At 46.5% G+C, this 20,916-nt stretch overlaps 1 protein-coding gene across 1 annotated transcript in view; it reads right to left on the reverse strand.

The window, feature by feature from the left end:
- Positions 1-2,881: 2,881 nt before the first annotated feature.
- vav1 (vav guanine nucleotide exchange factor 1) overlaps positions 2,882-20,916 on the reverse strand; it is a 91,020-nt gene continuing 72,985 nt past the window's right edge. The window contains exons 17-27 of the mRNA XM_078429648.1: positions 17,846-17,937; positions 17,025-17,050; positions 16,303-16,345; positions 14,475-14,611; positions 12,596-12,661; positions 11,565-11,596; positions 10,492-10,608; positions 9,096-9,183; positions 6,743-6,857; positions 4,498-4,649; positions 2,882-3,175 (exon numbers count right to left, since the gene is read on the reverse strand). Of these exons, the coding sequence (XP_078285774.1) occupies positions 3,119-3,175; positions 4,498-4,649; positions 6,743-6,857; positions 9,096-9,183; positions 10,492-10,608; positions 11,565-11,596; positions 12,596-12,661; positions 14,475-14,611; positions 16,303-16,345; positions 17,025-17,050; positions 17,846-17,937 (925 nt within the window). The 3' untranslated portion in view covers positions 2,882-3,118. The remainder of the gene's footprint in view (positions 3,176-4,497; positions 4,650-6,742; positions 6,858-9,095; positions 9,184-10,491; positions 10,609-11,564; positions 11,597-12,595; positions 12,662-14,474; positions 14,612-16,302; positions 16,346-17,024; positions 17,051-17,845; positions 17,938-20,916) is intronic.

The raw sequence follows: 20,916 nt of genomic DNA on the forward strand, positions 1-20,916 counted from the left end.
TATTGTCTATTGTAACTCGGTAATAAAGCAGTGGGCTAAAGAACTGTTTACGTGATTGCAAGTAGCAGTTCTCCAGGTGCTATAAGAAAATGGATAAAATAAAAGAGTCTTGTCCAGAAGAATTTATATATAAATGGGAAGCGAAGATATTAATTAAGGATAAAGAGTCACCCTTGCTAAAACATTTAATTAATACATGGTTGAAAACAGTTAAAGTTAAGGATAAAAGATTTTTTTTAACAGCTAAAACTCCATTAGTAAAAAATGGATTATTGCCGTTTGCTTGGAATAATCAAATACTACAACTCTGGGAACAGAAGGGTATTAAAAATATAGGAGATTGCTATGAAGGGAATATCTTTTTGACATTTTCTCAATTGAGAAATAAATATCAAATTCCAAGGAATAGTATTTTCTTCTATTATCAATTACAATCTTTTTTAAGGGAAAAGTTAGGAAATTCAATGTCTCTATTTCAGATTAAAGGAATCGAATCCTTGATTCAGGGTAAGGGAATTAAAAAATTTATATCATCAATGTATAAACTACTACAGATAGCTAGTCCAAAGATAGGAATTAATAAAGCAAGACAAAGATGGGAAACAGATCTTAATATTATTATTGATGAACCAAGTTGGGAAAGACTGTGTCTAGATATTATGAAAAATACTATTAATGTGAGGTATAACTTAGTGCAGTATAATTTTTTGCAGCAACTATATTTAACCCCGGAAAAATTAAATAAATTTAAACTAAATTCAACTGAAAGGTGTTTTAGATGCAACCAAGACGTGGGCACTTTTATACACTCTACTTGGGCATGTCAGAAGGTAACTCCTTTTTGGCAAGACCTAAAAAAGTTTTTAGAGCAATTGATGAATAAGATTATACCAATGGATCCAAGGTTGTTTTTGCTAGGAGATACAAAAGGAATAACACCAAAGCTAAGTCTCGATAAACATCAGGAAAGATTTCTCAAAATATCATTAGCAGTAGCCAAAAAATGTGTTGCGGTTACATGGAAAGAACAAAATGAAATAAGATTCGAAAGATGGCATGCAGAAATGCGGAGTTGTATCCCATTAGAAAAAGCAACGTATAATCTGAGAAATGGATACGACTTCTTTTTGAAGGTGTGGAACCCATTCATGGCAAAGTTAGGATTAAGAATAGGAAGTGCTTTTTCTTTTTCTTTCTTTTCAACTGAGGGGTGGGGGGGCGGGGGGGGTGGGGGGAGGGGAGAAAATACAGAACAATACGTGTATAATCGAAGTTATAGGTTAGTGACTATTGTTTACTATGAAATGTATGATGTATAACGTATGGGTTCTGTTAAAACTTAAATAAAATATTTTTTAAAAAAACTTTTAAAAAAACTCCCCCTCCCATTCCCAGTCTGACCTTTCTGTCTTGGGCCTCCTCCAGTGCCATAGTGAGGCCCACCGGAAATTGGAGGAACAGCACCTCATATTTCGCCTGGGCAGTTTGCAGCCCAGTGGTATGAACATCGACTTCTCCAACTTCAGATAGTTCCTCTGTCCCTCTCTTCCCCTCCTCCTTCCCAGTTCTCCCTCTATCTTCCTGTCTCCACCTATATCCTTCCTTTGTCCCGCCCCCCCTGACATCAGTCTGAAGAAGGGTCTCGACCCGAAACGTCACCCAGCATTTTGTGAAACTATATTTATGTATGTGTAGGGAGGAACTGCAAATACTGGTGTACACCGAAGATAGACACAAAATGCTGGAGTAACTCGGCGGCATATCGGGAGAGAAGGAATGGGTGACGTACTGACCCTTCTGAAGAAGGGCCTCGACCCAAAACATCACCCATTCCTTCACTCCAGAGATGCTGCCTGACCCGCTGAGTTATTCCAGCATTTTGTGTTTATATGTATGTGTGTGTGTTGTGTTTTCGAGCCTGTTATTCTGCTGCAGGTAAGAATCTCGTTTTTCCATTGTCGGTACATGACAATTAAATGCTCTTGACTCTAGACTACAGTTGGCATTCGTTCTTATAAGTATGTTGAAGCCTATCATAATAATGACTATAGTTCAAAAAATGTTTGTAATCTACTTTGGGAGTTACGGTTTAGTTTAGTTTCAAGATACAGCGCAAAAACAGACCTTTCGGCCCACTGAGTCTGTACCGATCAGCGATCCCTGCACATTAACACTATCCTATACATATAAGGGACAATTTTACATTCACACCAAGCTAATTAACCTGCAAACCTGCACTTCTTTGGAGGGTGGGCAGCACGGTGGCGCAGCGGTAGAGTTGCTGCCTTACAGCGAATACAGCGCCGGAGACTCAGGTTCGATCCTGACTACGGGTGCCGTCTGTACGGAGTTTGTACGTTCTCCCCGTGACCTGCGTGGGTTTTCTCCGAGATCTTCGGTTTCCTCCCACACTCCAAAGACGTAGGTTAATTGGCCGGGCAAATGTAAAAATTGTCCCTAGTGGGTGTAGGATAGTGTTAGCGTGCGGGGATCGCTGGGCGGCGCGGACCCATTGGGCCGAAGGGCCTGTTTCTGCGCTGTATCTCTAAATCTAAAAAAAAATCTAAATCTGAAACAGAAGATGTCAGAGAAAACCCACGCAGGTCACAGGGAGAACGTACAAACTCCGTACAGACAGCACCCGTAGTCAGGATCGAACCCGGGTATCTGGCGCGGTGAGGCAGCAACTCTACCGCTGCGCCACCGTGCCGCCCTGTTACACAGGTGTTATGGAAAAGCCAAATCATTATCTTTTAACCAAGACAGTGTGCTCTACGACCTCCTGGGTCACGGACCTGCACATGAAAAGAAGCAAAGATTTCTTTCATACGTTCCTTTACTGTATTAATAAATACAGAAACAACAAAATGTTCTATCTAAAGAATAATGACATTTTCATCCTTCAAGGCTACATAGATGTGCGTGGCTCTGGGAATCACAGAACCTAATTTTCATTGTTTTTAACACAAAGGGACAGATTGCTAATATGTTTTGGACTGTTGGGGCATTGTAATACTCTGGATGAGGACATCTATGCTGGAGTCTCTCTGTCCTGGTGTAGCATCATCGTTGAGTCCAGCTAGGATGCCTTCATAGCCGACCATTGGACCAAGATACTTCAATAGCAGTAGTCTGAATAATCCTCTTCTACGTAGTTAGCAGGGAATAGGCCGACCTGAAAACAGAGAGAGAAGATGGAATGACTGAAACGTTGCTTGCAAATCCCAGTTCACAAGTCATCGAAAGACCCAAATCACTCAAGGCTTGGATAGAGGAGAGGATGTTTCCACTAGTGGGGGAAGAGTCTAGGACCAGAGTTTGCAGTCACAGAATTAAAGGACGTTCTTTTAGGAAGGAGATGGAGACATTTCTTTAGTCAGAGGGTGGTGAATCTGTGGAATTCTTTGCCACACAAGGCTGCGGAGGTCATGTAAGTGGATGCAGAGATAGATAGATTCTTGATTAGTACGGGTGTCAGGGGTTATGGGGAGAAGGCAGGAAACTGGGGTTAGGAGGGAGAGATAGATCAGCCCTGATTGAGTGGTGGGGTAGACTTGATGGGCCAAATGGCCTAATTCTGCTCCTATCACTTATGACCTTATAACTCCCTGAAAGTGGCAACACAAGTAGACAGAGTGTTAAAGAAAGCATATGGTCTGCTTGCCTTCATCGGTCGGGGCATTGAGTATAATTGTCAGCAAGTCATAATGAGACTATGTTTAGGCTACATTTGGAGCATTGCGTGCAGTTCTGCTCGCCCCGTTACAAGAGGGATGTGCAGGCTTTGGAAACGGTGTAGTAGAGGTTTACCAGAATGCTTCGTAGGAAGGAACTGCAGATGCTGCTTTACACCGAAGATAGACACGGAGTGCTGGAGTAACTCAGCGGGTCAGGCAGTATCTCTGGAGAAAATGAATAGATGATGTTTCGGGTCGAGACCCTTCTTCAGACGGGTCTCGACCCGAAACGCCACCCATTCCTTCTCTCCAGAGATGCTGCCTGTCTCACTGAGTTACGCCAGCATTTTGTGTTTATCTTCAATGGAAGGGAGGTTGATTTGACGAAAGTATTTTTTGGATTTTACCTGATTAGAGGAATTAATGCAGGAAAGTGTCGCTGGGGTGAAGGAGCAGCCATGATCTTATTGAATGGTACAGCAGGCAGGGCTGAAAGGCCTCCAACCTGCTTCTATGGAAGCTCAGACATGAATACACTCAATGGGGAAAATGTGCGTAGAAAAAAAGGTGGGTTGTAGGAAAAAAAACTGCAGATGCTGGTTAAAATCGAAGGTAGACACAAAATGCTGGAGTAACTCAGCGGGTCAGGCAGCATCTCTGAAGAGAAGGAATGGGTGACGTTTCGGGTTGAGACCCTAAGTCTGAAGAAGGGTCTCAACCCGAAACGTCTCTCCAGAGATGCAGCCTGACCGGCTGAGTTACTCCAGCATTTCGTGTCTACACAAACAGTGGTTTGTTTGTGGCTGTTTATCGTACAGACCTTGCCGTACACCTCTCCCTTCCACCATCCGGGTGACGCCTTCTTATTAATAATCTTAACTACTTCTCCTTCCTTCAGGCTCAGTTCCGTGCGGTCTCTCGCTGAGAAGTCGTATCGAACCTTTGCCGTCCCGTAGCACTTCAGGCTGGCCCCTGGCAGAACCAGAATGAAAATATTATGTATTATTTGTTCACAGGGCAGTAACATCCATAATTGCCATTGAGGTTCATGGCGTTTCTGAGGTCACGTCAACGATCAGGGCGGCACGGTGGCGCAGCGGTAGAGTTGCTGCCTCACAGCGCCAGAGACCCGGGTTCCATCCTGACTACGGGTGCTGTCTGCACTGAGTTTGTACGCTGTTTTTCTCCGGGTGCTCCGGTTTCCTCCCACACTCCAAAGACGGACAGGTTTGTCGGTTAATTGGCTGGGTATAAATTTAAATTGTCCCCTTGTGTGTGGAGGATGGTGTTAGTGTGTGGGGACCGCTGGACTCGGTGGGCCGAAGGGCCTGTTTCCGCGCTGTATCTCTAAACTAAAACCGAGTCATCGTCAACCACAACCGGTGGTGCAGGAAAGAACTGCAGATGCTGGTTTATACCGAAGAGAAACACAAGAGTGCTGGAGTAACTCAGCTTTTCTCCAGAAGCATCTCTGAAGAAAAAGGACGGGGGGCCTGAATCCTTCTTCAGACAGTAGTGGTGCACCTGACTCCCTGCTCAGCAACCCAGGTTCGATCCTGACTTCGGGTGCTATCTACATGGGGTTTGCACGTCCTCCCTGTGACGGCGTGGGTTCTACTTTAGGTGCTTTAGTTTCATCCCACATCCCAGATACATGCAGGTTGGTCGGTTAATTGGCCTCTGTAAATGGTGGTGGAATCTAGAGGAGCTGACGGGAACATACAAAGAATAAAATGGGATCATTATAACTAGGGTTGCCAACTGTCCCGTATTAGCCGGGACATCCCGTATTTTGGGCTAAATTGGTTTGTCCCGTACGGGACCGCCCTTGTCCCGTATTAGTAGGATCGCCAACTTCCTCACTCCCAAATAAGGGACAAAGGGTGACGTCACCGCCCCGCGCCCCACGTGACCTCACCCAGCCAGCGGCCACGCGCTCCCGCTCCACCAATGGCGGCCGCCATTGGTGGAGCGGGAGCACGTGGCCGCTGGCTGGGTGTGGTCACGTGGGGCACGGGGCGGTGACGTCACCTTGTCCCGTAATTGGGAGTGAGGAAGTTGGCAACGCTAATTATAACCTACATTGTAAGTGGGTATTTTAACGGTCAGCATAGACCTTGTGGGTCGAAGGGCCTCTTTCCATGAGTATGATCCTATGACACTGCTGTGGGGCTGGGGCCACATACATCCCGTATGACTACCTTCCCTAAGTCTACCTGATGGGTTTTGCAACAAACCAGTAGCTTAATAGAACACGGAACATAGAACAGTACAGTACAGGGTTCGCCCTTCGGCCCACAATGTCAGTGCTGAACATGGTACCAAGACCATCACTTATCTACCCGCACATAGACAATAGACAATAGGTGCAGGAGGAGGCCATTCAGCCCTTCGAGCCAGCACCGCCATTCAATGTGATCATGGCTGATCATTCTCAATCAGTACCCCGTTCCTGCCTTCTCCCCGTACCCCCTGACTCCGCTATCCTTAAGAGCTCTATCCAGCTCTCTCTTGAATGCATTCAGAGAATTGGCCTCCACTGCCTTCTGAGGCAGAGAATTCCACAGATTCACAACTCTATGGGGGAAAAAGTTTTTCCTCATCTCAGTTCTAAATGGCCTACCCCTTATTCTTAAACTGTGGCCCCTGGTTCTGGACTCCCCCAACATTGGGAACATGTTTCCTGCCTCTAACGTGTCCAACCCCTTAATAATCTTATACGTTTCGATAAGATCTCCTCTCATCCTTCTAAATTCCAGTGTATACAAGCCTAGTTGCTCCAGTCTTTCAATATATGAAAGTCCCGCCATTCCGGGAATTAACCTAGTAAACCTACGCTGCACATAACCCATATCCCTCCATTCCGTGCGTATCCACGTGCCTATCCAAACATCTTTCAAACGCAACTAACATATCCACTTCAATCACCACACAGGATGAAAGAAAAGGTCGAGCTACTGCCTTACAACACCTGAGACCCGGGTTCGATCCTATCTCGGTGGGCCAAAGGCCCTGTTTCCGCGCTGCATCTCTGAACTAAGCTGAACATCCTCCAGAAAACTCACCTGATAATTTTGGGACCGTCTTTTTCTCAGGCTCCTTGAAAGGATTTTGTAATGTTGTGTCCATCGTTTTAAAGCATTCTTTTAGAGAATTGTGTTGGTAAAACTCCACCAAATCCTGCAATTAATGTAAGCAGTTGATTTATGTCAATTAATCACGGTGGTGCAGCGGTAGAGTTGCTACCTCACAGCGCCAGAGACCCGGGTTCGATCATATGGGAACTGTCTGTACGGAGCTTGTACGTTCTCCCTGCGTTCCTACATGGGTTTTCTCCGGGTGCTCCGGTTTCCTCCCACACTCCAGACAGATTTGTAGGGTAATTGTATTGCGTACAGTTTTGGTCTCCTAATCTGAGGAAAGGCATTCTTGCCATAGAGGGAGTACAGAGAAGGTTCACCAGATTGATTCCTGGGATGGCAGGACTTTCATATGAAGAAAGACTGGATAGACTCGGCTTGAACTCGCTGGAATTTAGAAGATTGAGGGGGGATCTTATAGAAACTTACAAAATTCTTAAGGGGTTGGACAGGCTAGATGCAGGAAGATTGTTCCCGATGTTGGGGAAGTCCAGAACAAGGGGTCACTGTTTAAGGATAAGGGGGAAGTCTTTTAGGACCGAGATGAGAAAGTTTTTTTCCATACAGAGAGTGGTGAATCTGTGGAATTCTCTGCCACAGAAGGTAGTTGAGGCCAGTTCATTTGCTATATTTAAGAGGGAGTTAGATGTGGCCCTTGTGGCTAAAGGGATCAGGGGGTATGGAGAGAAGGCAGGTACGGGATACTGAGTTGGATGATCAGCCATGATCATATTGAATGGCGGTGCAGGCTCGAAGGGCCGAATGGCCTACCCCTGCACCTGTTTTCTATGTTTCTATCTATGTTCTATGTTTTGAAGAGCCTGTATCTCTAAAGTTTAAAGTTGCTAGTTTTTTTATTCTGCATTTATTTAACAGCGGTTGAACAAAACTCTCCTGTCCTTAAGGTAAGGCATCCACTGCTTTCTCATTAAAAATGTCCCACTCACTATTTCGGAGCATGTGTAGGAAGGAACTACAAAGGTTAGTGTACACTGAAGATAGACACAAAAAGTTGGAGTAACTCAGTGGGACAGACAGCATCTCTGTTCTCTCCAGAGATGCTTTCTGACCCGCTGAGTTACTCCAGCTTTCTGTGTCTATCTTTGAAGAAGAGCCATGTTCTTTTTCAATTAATGTCACCAGAAATTGATTTAGAAGGGTGTCGGGGGTTATGAGAAGAAGGCAGGAGAAAGAAAGAATGAAAATATTGTGGGCAGCAAGCACTTATTTCTGTGCTGTACTGTTCTATGTAGGAAGGAACTGCAGATGCTGGTTTAAACCGAAGATAGACGCAAAATGCTGGAGTAACTCAGCGGGCCAGGCAGCATCTCTGGAGAGAAGGAATGGGTGACGTTTCGGTTCTGAAGAAGGGTCTCAACCCGAAACGTCACCCATTCCTTCTCTCCGGAGATGCTGACTGTCCCGCTGAGTTACTCCAGCGTTTTGTGTCTATCGTCAGCCTATGTTCGATATCATTCTCATCAAACAATCTCGCTCATACTTCACGCCTTCTCCAAGTCTCCAAATGCAGCACTAGAGTGGAACCAAATTGCATTGCAATGTGCTCTAAATATGACATGTGGGGCTCACCTCTCCACACATGTGCCCACCCTGTTATATTCTGAAGGGATAACACAGGGCTAGATGCAGGAAAAATGTTCCCCATGTTGGGGGAGTCCAGAACCAGGGGTCACACAGTTTAAGAATAAGGGGTAGGCCATTTAGGACTGAGATGAGGAAAAACTTTTTCCCCCATAGAGTTGTGAATCTGTGGAATTCTCTGCCACAGAAGGCAATGGAGGCCGATTCACTGGATGTTTTCAAGAGACAGTTAGATAGAGCTCTTAGGGCTAACGGAATCAAGGGATATGGGGAGAAAGCAGGAACGGGGTACTGATCCTGGATAATCAGCCATGATCATATTTCAGACAGAGAGTTGTAAATCTGTGGAATTCCCTGCCTCAGAAGGCAGTGGAGGCCAATTCTCTGAGAGAGAATTCTCAAGAGAGGGCTAGATAGAGCTCTTAAGGATAGCGGAGTCAGGGGGTATGGGGAGAAGACAGGAACGGGGTACTGATTGAGAATGATCAGCCATGATCACATTGAATGGCGGTGCTGGCTCGAAGGGCCGAATGGCCACATCCTGCACCTATTGTCTATTGTCTATTGAATGGCAGTGCTGACTCGAAGGGCCGAATGGCCTACGGCTGCACCTATTCTTTATGTCTATGTCTCTATATATGACCTCTGGCCACAGCTAATCGACGTTCATACTCACCAGTAATGACTTGAAGGCTCTCTTCTCCGTCAAACGGAATAAATAATCGGTCGTTGTCACCTTAATGTGCTTCACTTCAACATTGTACCTGTCACAAAGTGTCAGGATATGTTAGCAATCTGTTGCCCAAAAATCTGCTGCATTTATTGTACGTGAAGCCTTTAAACACTCGTTAATTCCAATTGCTTCCAGTTGTTAAAATGTGATTTAAACTCTAGATAGACACAAAAAGCTGGAGTAACTCAGCGGGACAGGCAGCAGCTCTGGAGAGAAGGAATGGGTGATGTTTCGGGTCGAGACCCTTCTTCAGACCCTTATTATTTCTATTTCTTCAGGCTGTAGAATCATCCCGACCCAAAACGCCATCTATTCATGTTCTCCAGAGATTTGATTTTGATTTTAGATACAGTGGAAACAGGCCCTTCGGCCCACCTGGTCCGTACCGCCCAGCGATCCCTGCACATTAACACTATCCTACACACACTAGGGACAATTTTTACATTTGCCCAGCCAATTAACCTACATACCTGTACGTCTTTGGAGTGTGGGAGGAAACCGAAGTTCTTGGAGAAAACCCACGGGGAGAACGTACAAACTCCGTACAGACGGCGCCCGTAGTCAGGATCGAACCTGAGTCTCCGGCGCTGCATTCGCTGTAAGGCAGCAACTCTACCGCTGCGCCACCGTGCCGCTTGATCCACTGAGTTAATCCAGCATTTTGTGTCCCATCCCTTCCAACCTACATCCGAGTCACCCCACACACCCTTCAACTTTTTTTAATAACTCCCAGGCCCTCATTCACTCATCAAAAAGCAACAATATTTTTCCCACGGGTCAGGACCCGTCTTCAGTCTGAACTCTTGATCTCCCAGTGTGTCACGGAATCATTTGCACAGCCTCTGTCCTGGGGAATTTACTCAGATTTAAATATAGCAGAAGGTGCTGTGTAAAAGGAAACTGCTATTTCTGCTGTGGTACGTCTACTCCAAAGACATACAGGTTTGGAGGTAAATTGGCTTGGTATTAGTGTAAATTGTCCCAGGCGTGTAAAGGCAGTGTTAGCGTGCGGGGATCGCTCGGCGGTGCGGACTCGGTGGGTTGAAAGGCCTGTTTCCACGCTAAACTAAACTAGAAACATAGAAAATAGGTGCAGGAGTAGATCATTTGGCCCTTCGAGCCTGCACCGCCATTCAATAAGATCATGGCTGATCATCCAAAATCAGTACCCCGTTCCTGCTTTCTCCCCATATCCCTTGATTCCATTAGCCCTAAGAGCCATATCTAACTCTCTCTTGAATACATCCAGTGAATCGGCCTCCACTGCCTTCTGTGGCAGAGAATTCCACAGATTCACAGCTCTAAACTAAATGACTCCATGATGAGTAACGCTCATTACTTGATGCTGATTGCAAACTCCCCAGCATCCTTCACTCGTTGTCGCACCAGGTAGGTCCCGTCCGAGCGACCGATCAGCATTGTTTCTGCATTACTACGTTCCATTGGGCCAGCGTACCTAGAGGACAAAAACAACAGGGTGAATGTAGAGAAGCCTCTGTTCTTCACCATTATATGCGCTGCAAATCAGTTATAAATAAGTTCATGAGTCATAGGAGCAGAATCGAGTCTACTCTGCCATTCAATCATGGCTGATCTATGTCTCCCTCTCAACCCCATTCTCCTGCCTTCTCCCCATAACCCCTGACACCCGTACTAATCAAGAATCTATCAATCTTAGCCTTTAAAATATCCATTGACTTGGCCTGTGGCAATAGACAATAGGTGCAGGAGGAGGCCATTCGGCCCTTCGAGCCAGCACCGCCATTCAATGTGATCATGGCTGATCATTCTCAATCAGTACCCCGTTCCTGCCTTCTCCCCATACCCCCTGACTCCACTATCCTTAAGAGCTCTATCTAGAGCTCCAATGAATTCCACAAACTCACCACCCTCTGACTAAAGAAATTCCTCCTCATCTCCTTTCTGAAAAGGTAACGACCTTTAATTCTGAGGCTATGGCTGCTGGATCTAGACTCTCCCACTAGTGGAAACATCCTCTACGCATCCACTTTATCCAGAACTTTCACTATTCTGTACGTTTCAATTAAGTCCCCCCTCAACTCTCTAAACTCCAACGAGTACAGGCCCTGTGCTGTCAAACGCTCATTATATGTTAACCCACTCATTCTTGGGATCATTCTTGTAAACCTCCTCTGGACCCTCTCTAACGCCAGCACATCCTTCCTTAGATATGGAGCCTAGAACTGTTTACAATGCACCAAAAGTGGTCTGACCAGTGCCTTATAAATCCTTAGCATTACATCCCTGTTCTTATATTCTGGTCCTCGATAAATAAATGCTAGCATTGCATTTTATAACTAGTGTTTCACTACAATTTCCCAGTGCCACATTGCGTACCACTAATGTAATGATCCCAGAACAGTTTCAACAATTAAAATGTAATGTACTCACCAGGAATAGGAGGAGTAGTCTTTAACAAGTGCCTGCAAAACACAAAGCACATTGAAAAACATGTACCTCTAAACTGTATGTCTAAACTAAACCAAACACACGTACTATTTTAATTTTTTTAATACGTTTATCTAAAAGGTTACGGATTTTCTTTACTTCATTGAAAGTTTTCTTTTTTTTTTAAGACGTACAGCACAGAAACAGGCCCTTCGGTTGGCCGAGTCCACGCCAATTGTTGGTCACCTGATCACACTAGTTCTATGTTGTCCCACTTTCTCGTCCACTCCATCTTAACAAGAGGCCAATGAACCTATCAGCCCGCATGCCTTTGGGATGTGGGAGGATACCTGCATCATCACAGTCACGAGGAGACTGCAAACTCCACACAGACAGCACCAGTATCCCTGGCGCTGTGAGGCAGCATCTCTACCCGCTCTGCCACCGCACCGTCTGATTTGTTTTGTGATTTCCATTGAGGAGGTAGAAGATATAGATAGAAGGCAGACACAAAACGTTGGGGTAACTCAGCACAGATGGAGATAGATTGGCTGCCTATTGGGGAATACATCTAATGGACAATGGAGTATTGAGAAAGGTGTCCAAGTGTGTTGACCATTGGGGAGAGATACAGAGACAGTCTGTGTGCTGAGGAGCTGAGAAGGGATAGAGTGACTGGGTGATTTACGTGTCGTGAGGGGCAGAGTCATGGTGGGTGTGTTGGAGAAATAAACACTGAAGGTGGCAAAAAGTGCTGGAGTAACTCAGCAGGTCAGGCAGAATCTCTGGAGAACATGGATTGGTGACGTTTCCGATCGAGACCCCCCGTTCAGATTTATCTTTGATTTCATTCATCAGAATCAAATGTTAATCAGTCACCCTCACTACGTTACTCTGAACTAAGTACAATACAGCACAGGAGGGGGCCATTCTGTCTTTCATCTCTCATGTACACGGGGCTGATCATAGTGCATGGAACCAAGCGAAGCCATTTCCTCAACAATAATACACACAAACCAAGATCTTCTACTTACGCAAACAAAGGGTTTTACTTTGGTGCATGGAAACCAACCAATATCATTGGTGGATGTGCTCCTTCCCTGAAAGAAAGTGCATTCAGTAGCATTAGTATCACCATTGAAGCTTTACTGAGAAGCTGCATCCTTGCCCTACACTCCCAGATACTTACTCAGTCACACACGAACTGAGAGCTCCCAAAGGCAGCTCGGAGAAACTGAGTCCACGTCCAGTGTTAGTGTTAGTGTGCGGGGATCGCTGGTCGGTGCGGACTCGGTGGGCCTGTTTCCACACTGTATCTCTAAACTAAACTAAACTAAATTATTCACAGTAGAGCAATGATATTACTTTTACCCACCAGGCCATTAATATTCATGGGGACACAAGGAACTCAAAATCTGGAGATGCTGCATGGAAACAGGCCCTTCGGCCCAGCGGGTCCATGCAGACCATTGATCACCCGTACACTAGATCTATTTTACACACACTAGGGGCGATTTACAGAGCCAATTAACCTACAAACCCGCACGTCTTTGGAATGTGGGAGGAAACCGGAGCACCCGGAGAAAACCTGCACGATCACAGGGAGAATGTGCAAATTGTATACAGACAGCAGACAATTAGACAATGGGTGCAGGAGTAGGCCATTCGGCCCTTCGAGCCAGCACCACCATTCAATGTGATCATGGCTGATCATTCTCAATCAGTACCCCATTCCTGCCTTCTCCCCATACCCCCTGACTCCGCTATCCTTAAGAGCTCTATCTAGCTCTCTCTTGAATGCATCCAGAGAATTGGCCTCCACTGCCTTCTGAGGCAGAGAATTCCACAGATTTACAACTCTCTGACTGAAAATGTTTTTCCTCATCTCCGTTCCAAATGGCCTACCCCTTATTCTTAAACTGTGGCCCCTGGTTCTGGACTCCCCCGACATTGGGAACATGTTTCCTGCCTCTAACGTGTCCAACCCCTTAATAATCTTACATGTTTCGATAAGATCCCCTCTCATCCTTCTAAATTCCAGTGTATACAAGCCTAGTCGCTCCAGTCTTTCAACATATGACAGTCCCGCCATTCCGGGAATTAACCTAGTAAACCTACGCTGCACGCCCTCAATAGCAAGAATATCCTTCCTCAAATTTGGAGAACAAAACTGCACACAGTACTCCAGGTGCGGTCTCTCCAGGGCCCTGTACAACTGCAGAAGGACCTCTTTGCTCCTATACTCAACTCCTCTTATTATGAAGGCCAACATTCCATTGGCTTTCTTCCGGCGTCAATCCTGACTATGGGTGGTGTTTGCACATTCTCCCTGTGACAGCGTGGGTTTGCTTTGGGTGCTCTGGATAGATCTAGAGTTGGTCAGCCCGGACTCAGTGGGCCGAATGGTCTGTTTCCACGCTGCATCTCTAAATGTTCAGTTCCTTGTGTCCCAAGAATATTAATGGCCTTTTGGGTAAAAGTAATATCATTGCTGTACTGTGAATAGTATAGTTTAGTTTAGAGATACAGTGTGGAAACAGGCCTTCCGGCCCACCGAGTGCGTACCGACCAGCGATCCCCACACGCTAACACTACTCCACACGCACTCGGGATCATTTACAATTTTACCAAAGCCAATTAGCCTACAAACCTGGAGTGTGGGAGGAAACCGGAGCACCCGGAGAAAACCCACGCAGGTCACGGGGAGAATGTGCAAACTTGGTACAGACAGCACCCGTAGTCAGGAAGGAACCCGAGCCTCAGGCGCTGTGAGGCAGCAACTCTACCGCCGCGCCACCATGCGGCATTAGTGCAGAAGTGCCATTGGCACTGTCTCCATATTGACTCCTAGAGAGGTAACTGGGTTACTAAAATGTCCCTGGCAACATCGAGGAGGGATTGGGCCACACTTACCTCCCACCACTGCTGCTCCACGTCTGCTTTTGTGAGCTCAATGATATCCCCCAATTGCAGCTTCAGAGCTGGTCCAAAGGCCACTGGCGGTGGAGGCATCCCATAATACTCTTGGCAAACCTCTGTCTTGGGCAGACCTGGGAGAGGCCAAGGAAAAAGGAGGGGGAACAAAAGACTAAGTCAGTTGACTGTCAGTAATGGGATTTGTCCAATTGTATTCCAGTTATCATCTTCATCCAACCTGTCTCCTCACACTCCAATGTTGATCAATGTCATCATCATCATCATCATATATATACAGCCGGAAACAGGCCTTTTCGGCCCTCCAAGTCCGTGCCGCCCAGTGATCCCCGTACATTAACACTATCCTACACCCACTAGGGACAATTTTTACATTTACCCAGCCAATTAACCTACATACCTGTACGTCTTTGGAGTGTGGGAGGAAACCGAAGATCTCGGAGAAAACCCATGCAGGTCACGGGGAGAACGTACAAACTCCTTACAGTGCAGCACCCGTAGTCAGGATCGAACCTGAGTCTCCGGCGCTGCATTCGCTGTAAAGCAACAACTCTACCGCTGCGCTACCGTGCCGCCCATGGACACAACAGACCATCAATGTCCTAAAGTAGACTAAATGCTGGAGTAACTCAGCGGGACAGGCAGCATCTCTGGAGAGAAGGAATGGGTGACGTTTCTATATACCTACTGAATTTGACGTTTCCCTTTCCCCTGATCGCAACCCAAAATGTCGCCCATTCCTTCTCTCCAGAGATGCTGCCTGTCCCGTTAAGTTACTCCAGCATTTTGTGTCTATCTTCGGTTTAAACCAGCATCTGCAGTTCCTTCCAACACAACCTACAAACCCACACGTCTTTGAGATGTGGGAGGAGTACCCAGAGGACAGACAGTGCCCGTGGTCGGGATGGAACCCGGGTCTCCGACAACTGTACCAGTTGCAACCACTAGTAACCCTTCTGCAGACTGATGTCAGGGGACAGGGAGATACATAGATAAGGAAGTGTTAGGTGTGAAAACAGGACAAAGCACCACACCTCAGTTCCCAACCTGCCCTAGGTCTGAAGGGTCTCGACCCGAAACGTCACCCATCCCTTCTCTCCAGAGATGCTGCCTGACCCGCTGAGTTACTCCAGCATTTTGTGTCTATCTTTGGTGTATCTGAAGTTCCTTCCTACACATTTTGTCTAACCCAAACCAAACTAGGCGATCATACTTTATCAGATACTTTACTTTAGAGATACAGTGCGGAAACAGGCCCTTCAGCCCACAGAGTCTGCACTGACCTGCAATCACCTTGTACACTAGCAACTAGCACTATCCTACACACTAGGGACAATTTACAATCTTTACTGAAGCCCATTGACCTACAAAGTTGCACGTCTTTGGAGTGTGGGAGGAAACCGGAGCACCCCGGGGAAAATCCACGCAGGTCACGGGGAGAACGTACAAACTCCGTACAGACGGCGCCCGTAGTCAGGATGGAACCCGGGTCTCTGACGCTGTGAGGCAGCAATTCTACCGCTGAGCCACCATTGTGCCGGCTCTCTTCACAACCCCCTTTGTATCGTTTGCCCAGTTTTATTTCACTGCGATATTACTCGAGTCATGGAATAAAAACTGCCTGTAATAAAAGTCATGTTTGACACTGACGTCAGACTGAAGAAGGGTCTCGACCCGAAACGTCACCCATTCCTTCTCTCCCGAGATGCTGCCTGACCTGCTGAGTTACTCCAGCATTTTGTGAATAAATCATGATTGACACTGACATAAAGGGTTTGAACAAGGGCAGTCCAAACAAAATACTTACTTGCTCCGCGTGATCGGCTCGGGGGAGTTCGACTGATTTTATTCTGCAATAGGAAAATATTTTATAAAGCTGAGGGTTTTGTCAATTTTAATTAATTTCAAAAGACATTCCCATTGTGCTACATTTACTGGGTTCACCCTGTTTCTGGGATTGACTGCATTTCATCATTCCACCATTTACAGGTGCCCTCCCCTAATTCCACCATTTACAGGTGCTCTCCCCTAAATCCACCATTTACAGGTGCCCTCCCCTAATTCCACCATTCACAGGTGCCCTCCCCTAAATCCACCATTTACAGGTGCTCACCTCTAAATCCACTATTTACAGGTGCTCACCCCTAAATCCACCATTTACAGGTGCTCTCCCCTTATTCCATCATTTACAGGTGCCCTCCCCTAAATCCACCATTTACAGGTGCTCACCCCCAATTCCACCATTTACAGGTGCCCTCCCCTAATTCCATCATTTACAGGTGCCCTCCCCTAAATCCACCATTTACAGGTGCTCACCGCTAAATCCACCATTTACAGGTGCTCACCGCTAAATCCACCATTTACAGGTGCTCACCCCTTATTCCACCATTTACAGGTGCTCACCCCTTATTCCATCATTTAATCCCTACTAACTATTACACCTTAAATCCCTACTAACTATTAACTAGACGACACGATTTTACAATTTTTGTTTCGGATTTATAAAGCAAATGATTAATTCGCAAGTACCTTAGTCAATGTCGAAGATCCTGAATCTGTGAATAAATTATAATCAGATTTAAGGTAGGAAATTCATTACAGAAATATTATTCAGCCGATGCTCAATAAACTTCAATGCAATGACTGACAGTGGCTGACTGATGTTGATTGTGTGGTACATAGACCCGGACACTGTCCTACTATCCTGTCAGTAGGATCTTTCTCCCCCCCACCCCATGACCCGCAATATGTAACCTCCCAATGTGTGTGTGTGTGTGAGAGAGACCACCCAGTGTGTGTATGTGCGTGCGTGTGAGTGAGTGAGAGACCCCCAATGTGTGTGTGTATGGGTGTGTGTGTGTGTGTGTGTGTGTGTGTGAGTGTGAGAGAGAGAGAGAGAGACCCCCAGTGTGTGTGTGTGTGTGAGAGAGACCCCCAGTGTGTGTGTGAGACAGAGACCCCCAGTGTGTGTGTGTGAGAGAGAGAGAGAGAGAGAGACCCCCAGTGTGTGTGTGAGAGAGAGACCCCCAGTGTGTGTGTGTGTGAGAGAGAGACCCCCAGTGTGTGTGTGAGAGAGAGACCCCCAGTGTGTGTGTGTGTGAGAGAGAGACCCCCAGTGTGTGTGTGTGTGTGTGTGTGTGTGTGTGTGTGTGTGTGACCCCCAATGTTGTATGCTGGTCGGCGTGGGCATGCTGGGCTGAAGGGCCTGTTTCCACGCTGTGTGACTCTATATGACTGTGTGATTCTGTGGAACAACGCTAACCCCCATCAGTGCACTTGGCATCTTGAAGCAACCTGACTGCACTCTCCCAGACTGACCCACACAGGCAGAGATGAATCACAAGACTCACCTTGCTTACCACATGGAGGGACTCTTCCTAAGCATTCTTTATGGGCTGCATACTTGCAGTGGGTACAGCGATAGCCCTGGAAAAAGGTGCCCCTGTAGAGTGGCAGAGAAGTGCAAGATCAGTGATTTAGGTTGGCTTTCCATTGTATCAAATCTTGACTAGATCAACTAATCAATGCGGTATGGCGGCACGGTGGCGCAGCGGTAGAATTGCTGCCTTACAGCACCAGAGACCCAGGTTCCATCCTGACTACGGGTGCTGTTTGTCCAGAGTTTGTACGTTCACCCCGCAACTCGACCCGAAACCTCACCCATTCCTTCTCTCCAGAGATGCTGCCTGTCCCGCTGAGTTACTGCAGCATTTTGTGTTTATCTCCCAGTGACTGCGCGGGTTTTCTCCAGGATTTCCGTTTGTTCTCCCACACTCGAAAGACGTACAGGTTTGTAGGTCCAGAGAGAACCCACGTGGTCACGGGGAGAATGCACGAACTCCGTACAGACAGCACCCCTAGTCACGATCGAACCCGGGTCTCTGGCACTGTCAGGCAGCAACTCTACTACCGCTGGGCCACCGTGGGAGTGGGACTATTGCATTGGCCCCTCTTCCCACGGACCTCTTCCTTTCCCCACACTAATGTTGGCACCAGAATGTTTGTTGGCACCAGAAACCTGGCACCTATTTGTGTACTGCCTCGACAACTCCACAATGGTTGCACTTTTGTACTTGTCTATGATTGTGCTTTCCCATAGTATTTTACTGGGTTACATCGAAACATAGAAGCATAGTAAAATAGGTGCAGGAGTAGGACATTCGGCCCTTCGAGCCAGCACTGCCATTCAATATGATCATGGTCGATCATCCGAAATCAGTACCCTGTTCCTGCATTCTCCCCATATCCTAAGTGCCAAATCCAATTCTCTCTTGAAAACATCCAGTGAATTGGCCTCCACTACTTTCTGTGGCAGAGAATTCCACAGATTAACAACTCTGGGTGAAAAAGATTTTCCTCATCTCAGTTCTAAATGGCCTCCCCCTTATTTGTTAAACCGTGACCCCTGGTTCAGGACTCCCCCAACATGGGGAACATTTTTCCTGCATCTAGCCTGTCCAATCCCTTAAGAATTTTATGTTTTTATAAGATGGTTGAATGCAAAACAAAGAATTTCACTGTACCTCGGTACATGTGACCATAAAGTATAATTGAATCATTAAATGGCTTGTATACTCTGGAATTTAGAAGGATAAGAGGGGATTTTATTGAAACATGTAAGATGAAGGGATTGGACACGCTAGAGGCAGGAAACATGTTCTCGATGTTGAGGGAGTCCAGAACCAGGGGCCAAAGTTTAAGAATACGGGGTAGGCCATTTAGAATGGAGATGAGGAAGAACTTTTTCACCCAGAGAGTTGTGAATCTGTGGAATTCTCTGCCTCAGAAGGCAGTGGGGGCCAATTCTCTGGATACTTTCGAGAGAGAGCTAGATAGAGCTCTTAAAGATGGTGGAGTCAGGGGGTATGGGGAGAAGACAGGAACAGGGTACTGATTGTGGATGATCAGCCATGATCACAGTGAATGGTGGTGCTGGCACGAAGGGCCGAATGGCCAACTCCTGCCCCTATTGTCTATTGTCTAATGTCTGTAAATCAGTAAAATGTTGATCACTAGGACAGGGAAACCAGATATGCAAGTGAGAGAGAGATAGACAGGGGAAATCGCGATGTTCACAAGTTGGAACATGCAAACTCCACACAGACAGCATCAGAGGTCAGAATTGTACCTGGGTCACTGGAACTGTAAATCTCTATGACTATGACATAAGTATACAACATTAACAAGGGGAGGTGTAAGGAGGAGAGACAGTCCTGGGCGTTTTCCCGTGGTCGAGGTGTTTGAAACAAGAGTACAAATGTTGGAGGTTTAGAGGAGATGTAGTCGAGAAGTTCTGTGTCTATAAGATGGACATCATAAGGGGTCTTAAGATCGACACAAAATGCTGGGGTAACTCAGTAGGAGTCCAGAACAAGGGGCCACAATTTAAGAATAAGGGGTAGGCCATTTTGAACAGAGATGAGGAAAAACCTTTTCAGTCAGAGAGTTATGAATCTGTGGAATTCTCTGCCTCAGAAGGCAGTGGAGGCCAATTCTCTGAATGCATTCAAGAGAGAGCTATATAGAGCTCTTAAGGATAGCGGAGTCAGGGGGCATGGGGAGAAGGCAGGAACGGGGTACTGATTGAGAATGATCAGCCATGATCACATTGAATGGCGGTGCTGGCTCGAAGGGCTGAATGGCCTCCTCCTGAACCTATTGTCTAGTGTCTATTGTCTATTGATAGGCGGCATCTCTGGAGAGAAGGAATGGGTGACGGTTTTGGTTGAGACCCTTCTTCAGCCTGGCAACTTGTTTGATACTTGCTTATCCCCAAACTTAGTCACCCCAAATTTGCGAACAAGATTTTCAACTCCCAAGGGCTTGAGGTCTTGGAAACGCAACTATAAAATTCTCCCAAACTATAAAGATGCCGTGATTGATTGGGTGGCTTGAAAGATACAGCATGGAAATGGGCCATTCGGCCCGCCGAGGCCATGCCAACCATCGATCACCCGATCACATTAGTTCTATGTTATTTCATCACCCATCACTCTCCAGCGATGCTGCCTGGCCCGCTGAGTTACTCCAGCTTTGTGGGTCTATCTACTTTCCTTCCGACACGCTTCATATGGGTCTGAATTGGTGCACAGAGTTAACCTGTAGTTACCTTGAGGAGAAATCGGCCTCCTGGGTCATGGGCCTCCTCCATTGTCATAGTGAGGCCCACCGCAAATTGGAGTAACATCTTATCATATCATATATATACAGCCGGAAACAGGCCTTTTCGGCCCACCAAGTCCGCGCCGCCCAGCGATCCCCGTACATTAACACTATCCTACACCCCACTAGGGACAATTTTTACATTTACCCAGCCAATTAACCTACATACCTGTACGTCTTTGGAGTGTGGGAGGAAACCGAAGATCTCGGAGAAAACCCACGCAGGTCACGGGGAGAACGTACAAACTCCTTACAGTAC

This window comes from Rhinoraja longicauda, chromosome 37 (assembly GCF_053455715.1).
Source record: "Rhinoraja longicauda isolate Sanriku21f chromosome 37, sRhiLon1.1, whole genome shotgun sequence".
Taxonomy (NCBI): Eukaryota; Metazoa; Chordata; class Chondrichthyes; order Rajiformes; family Arhynchobatidae; genus Rhinoraja; species Rhinoraja longicauda.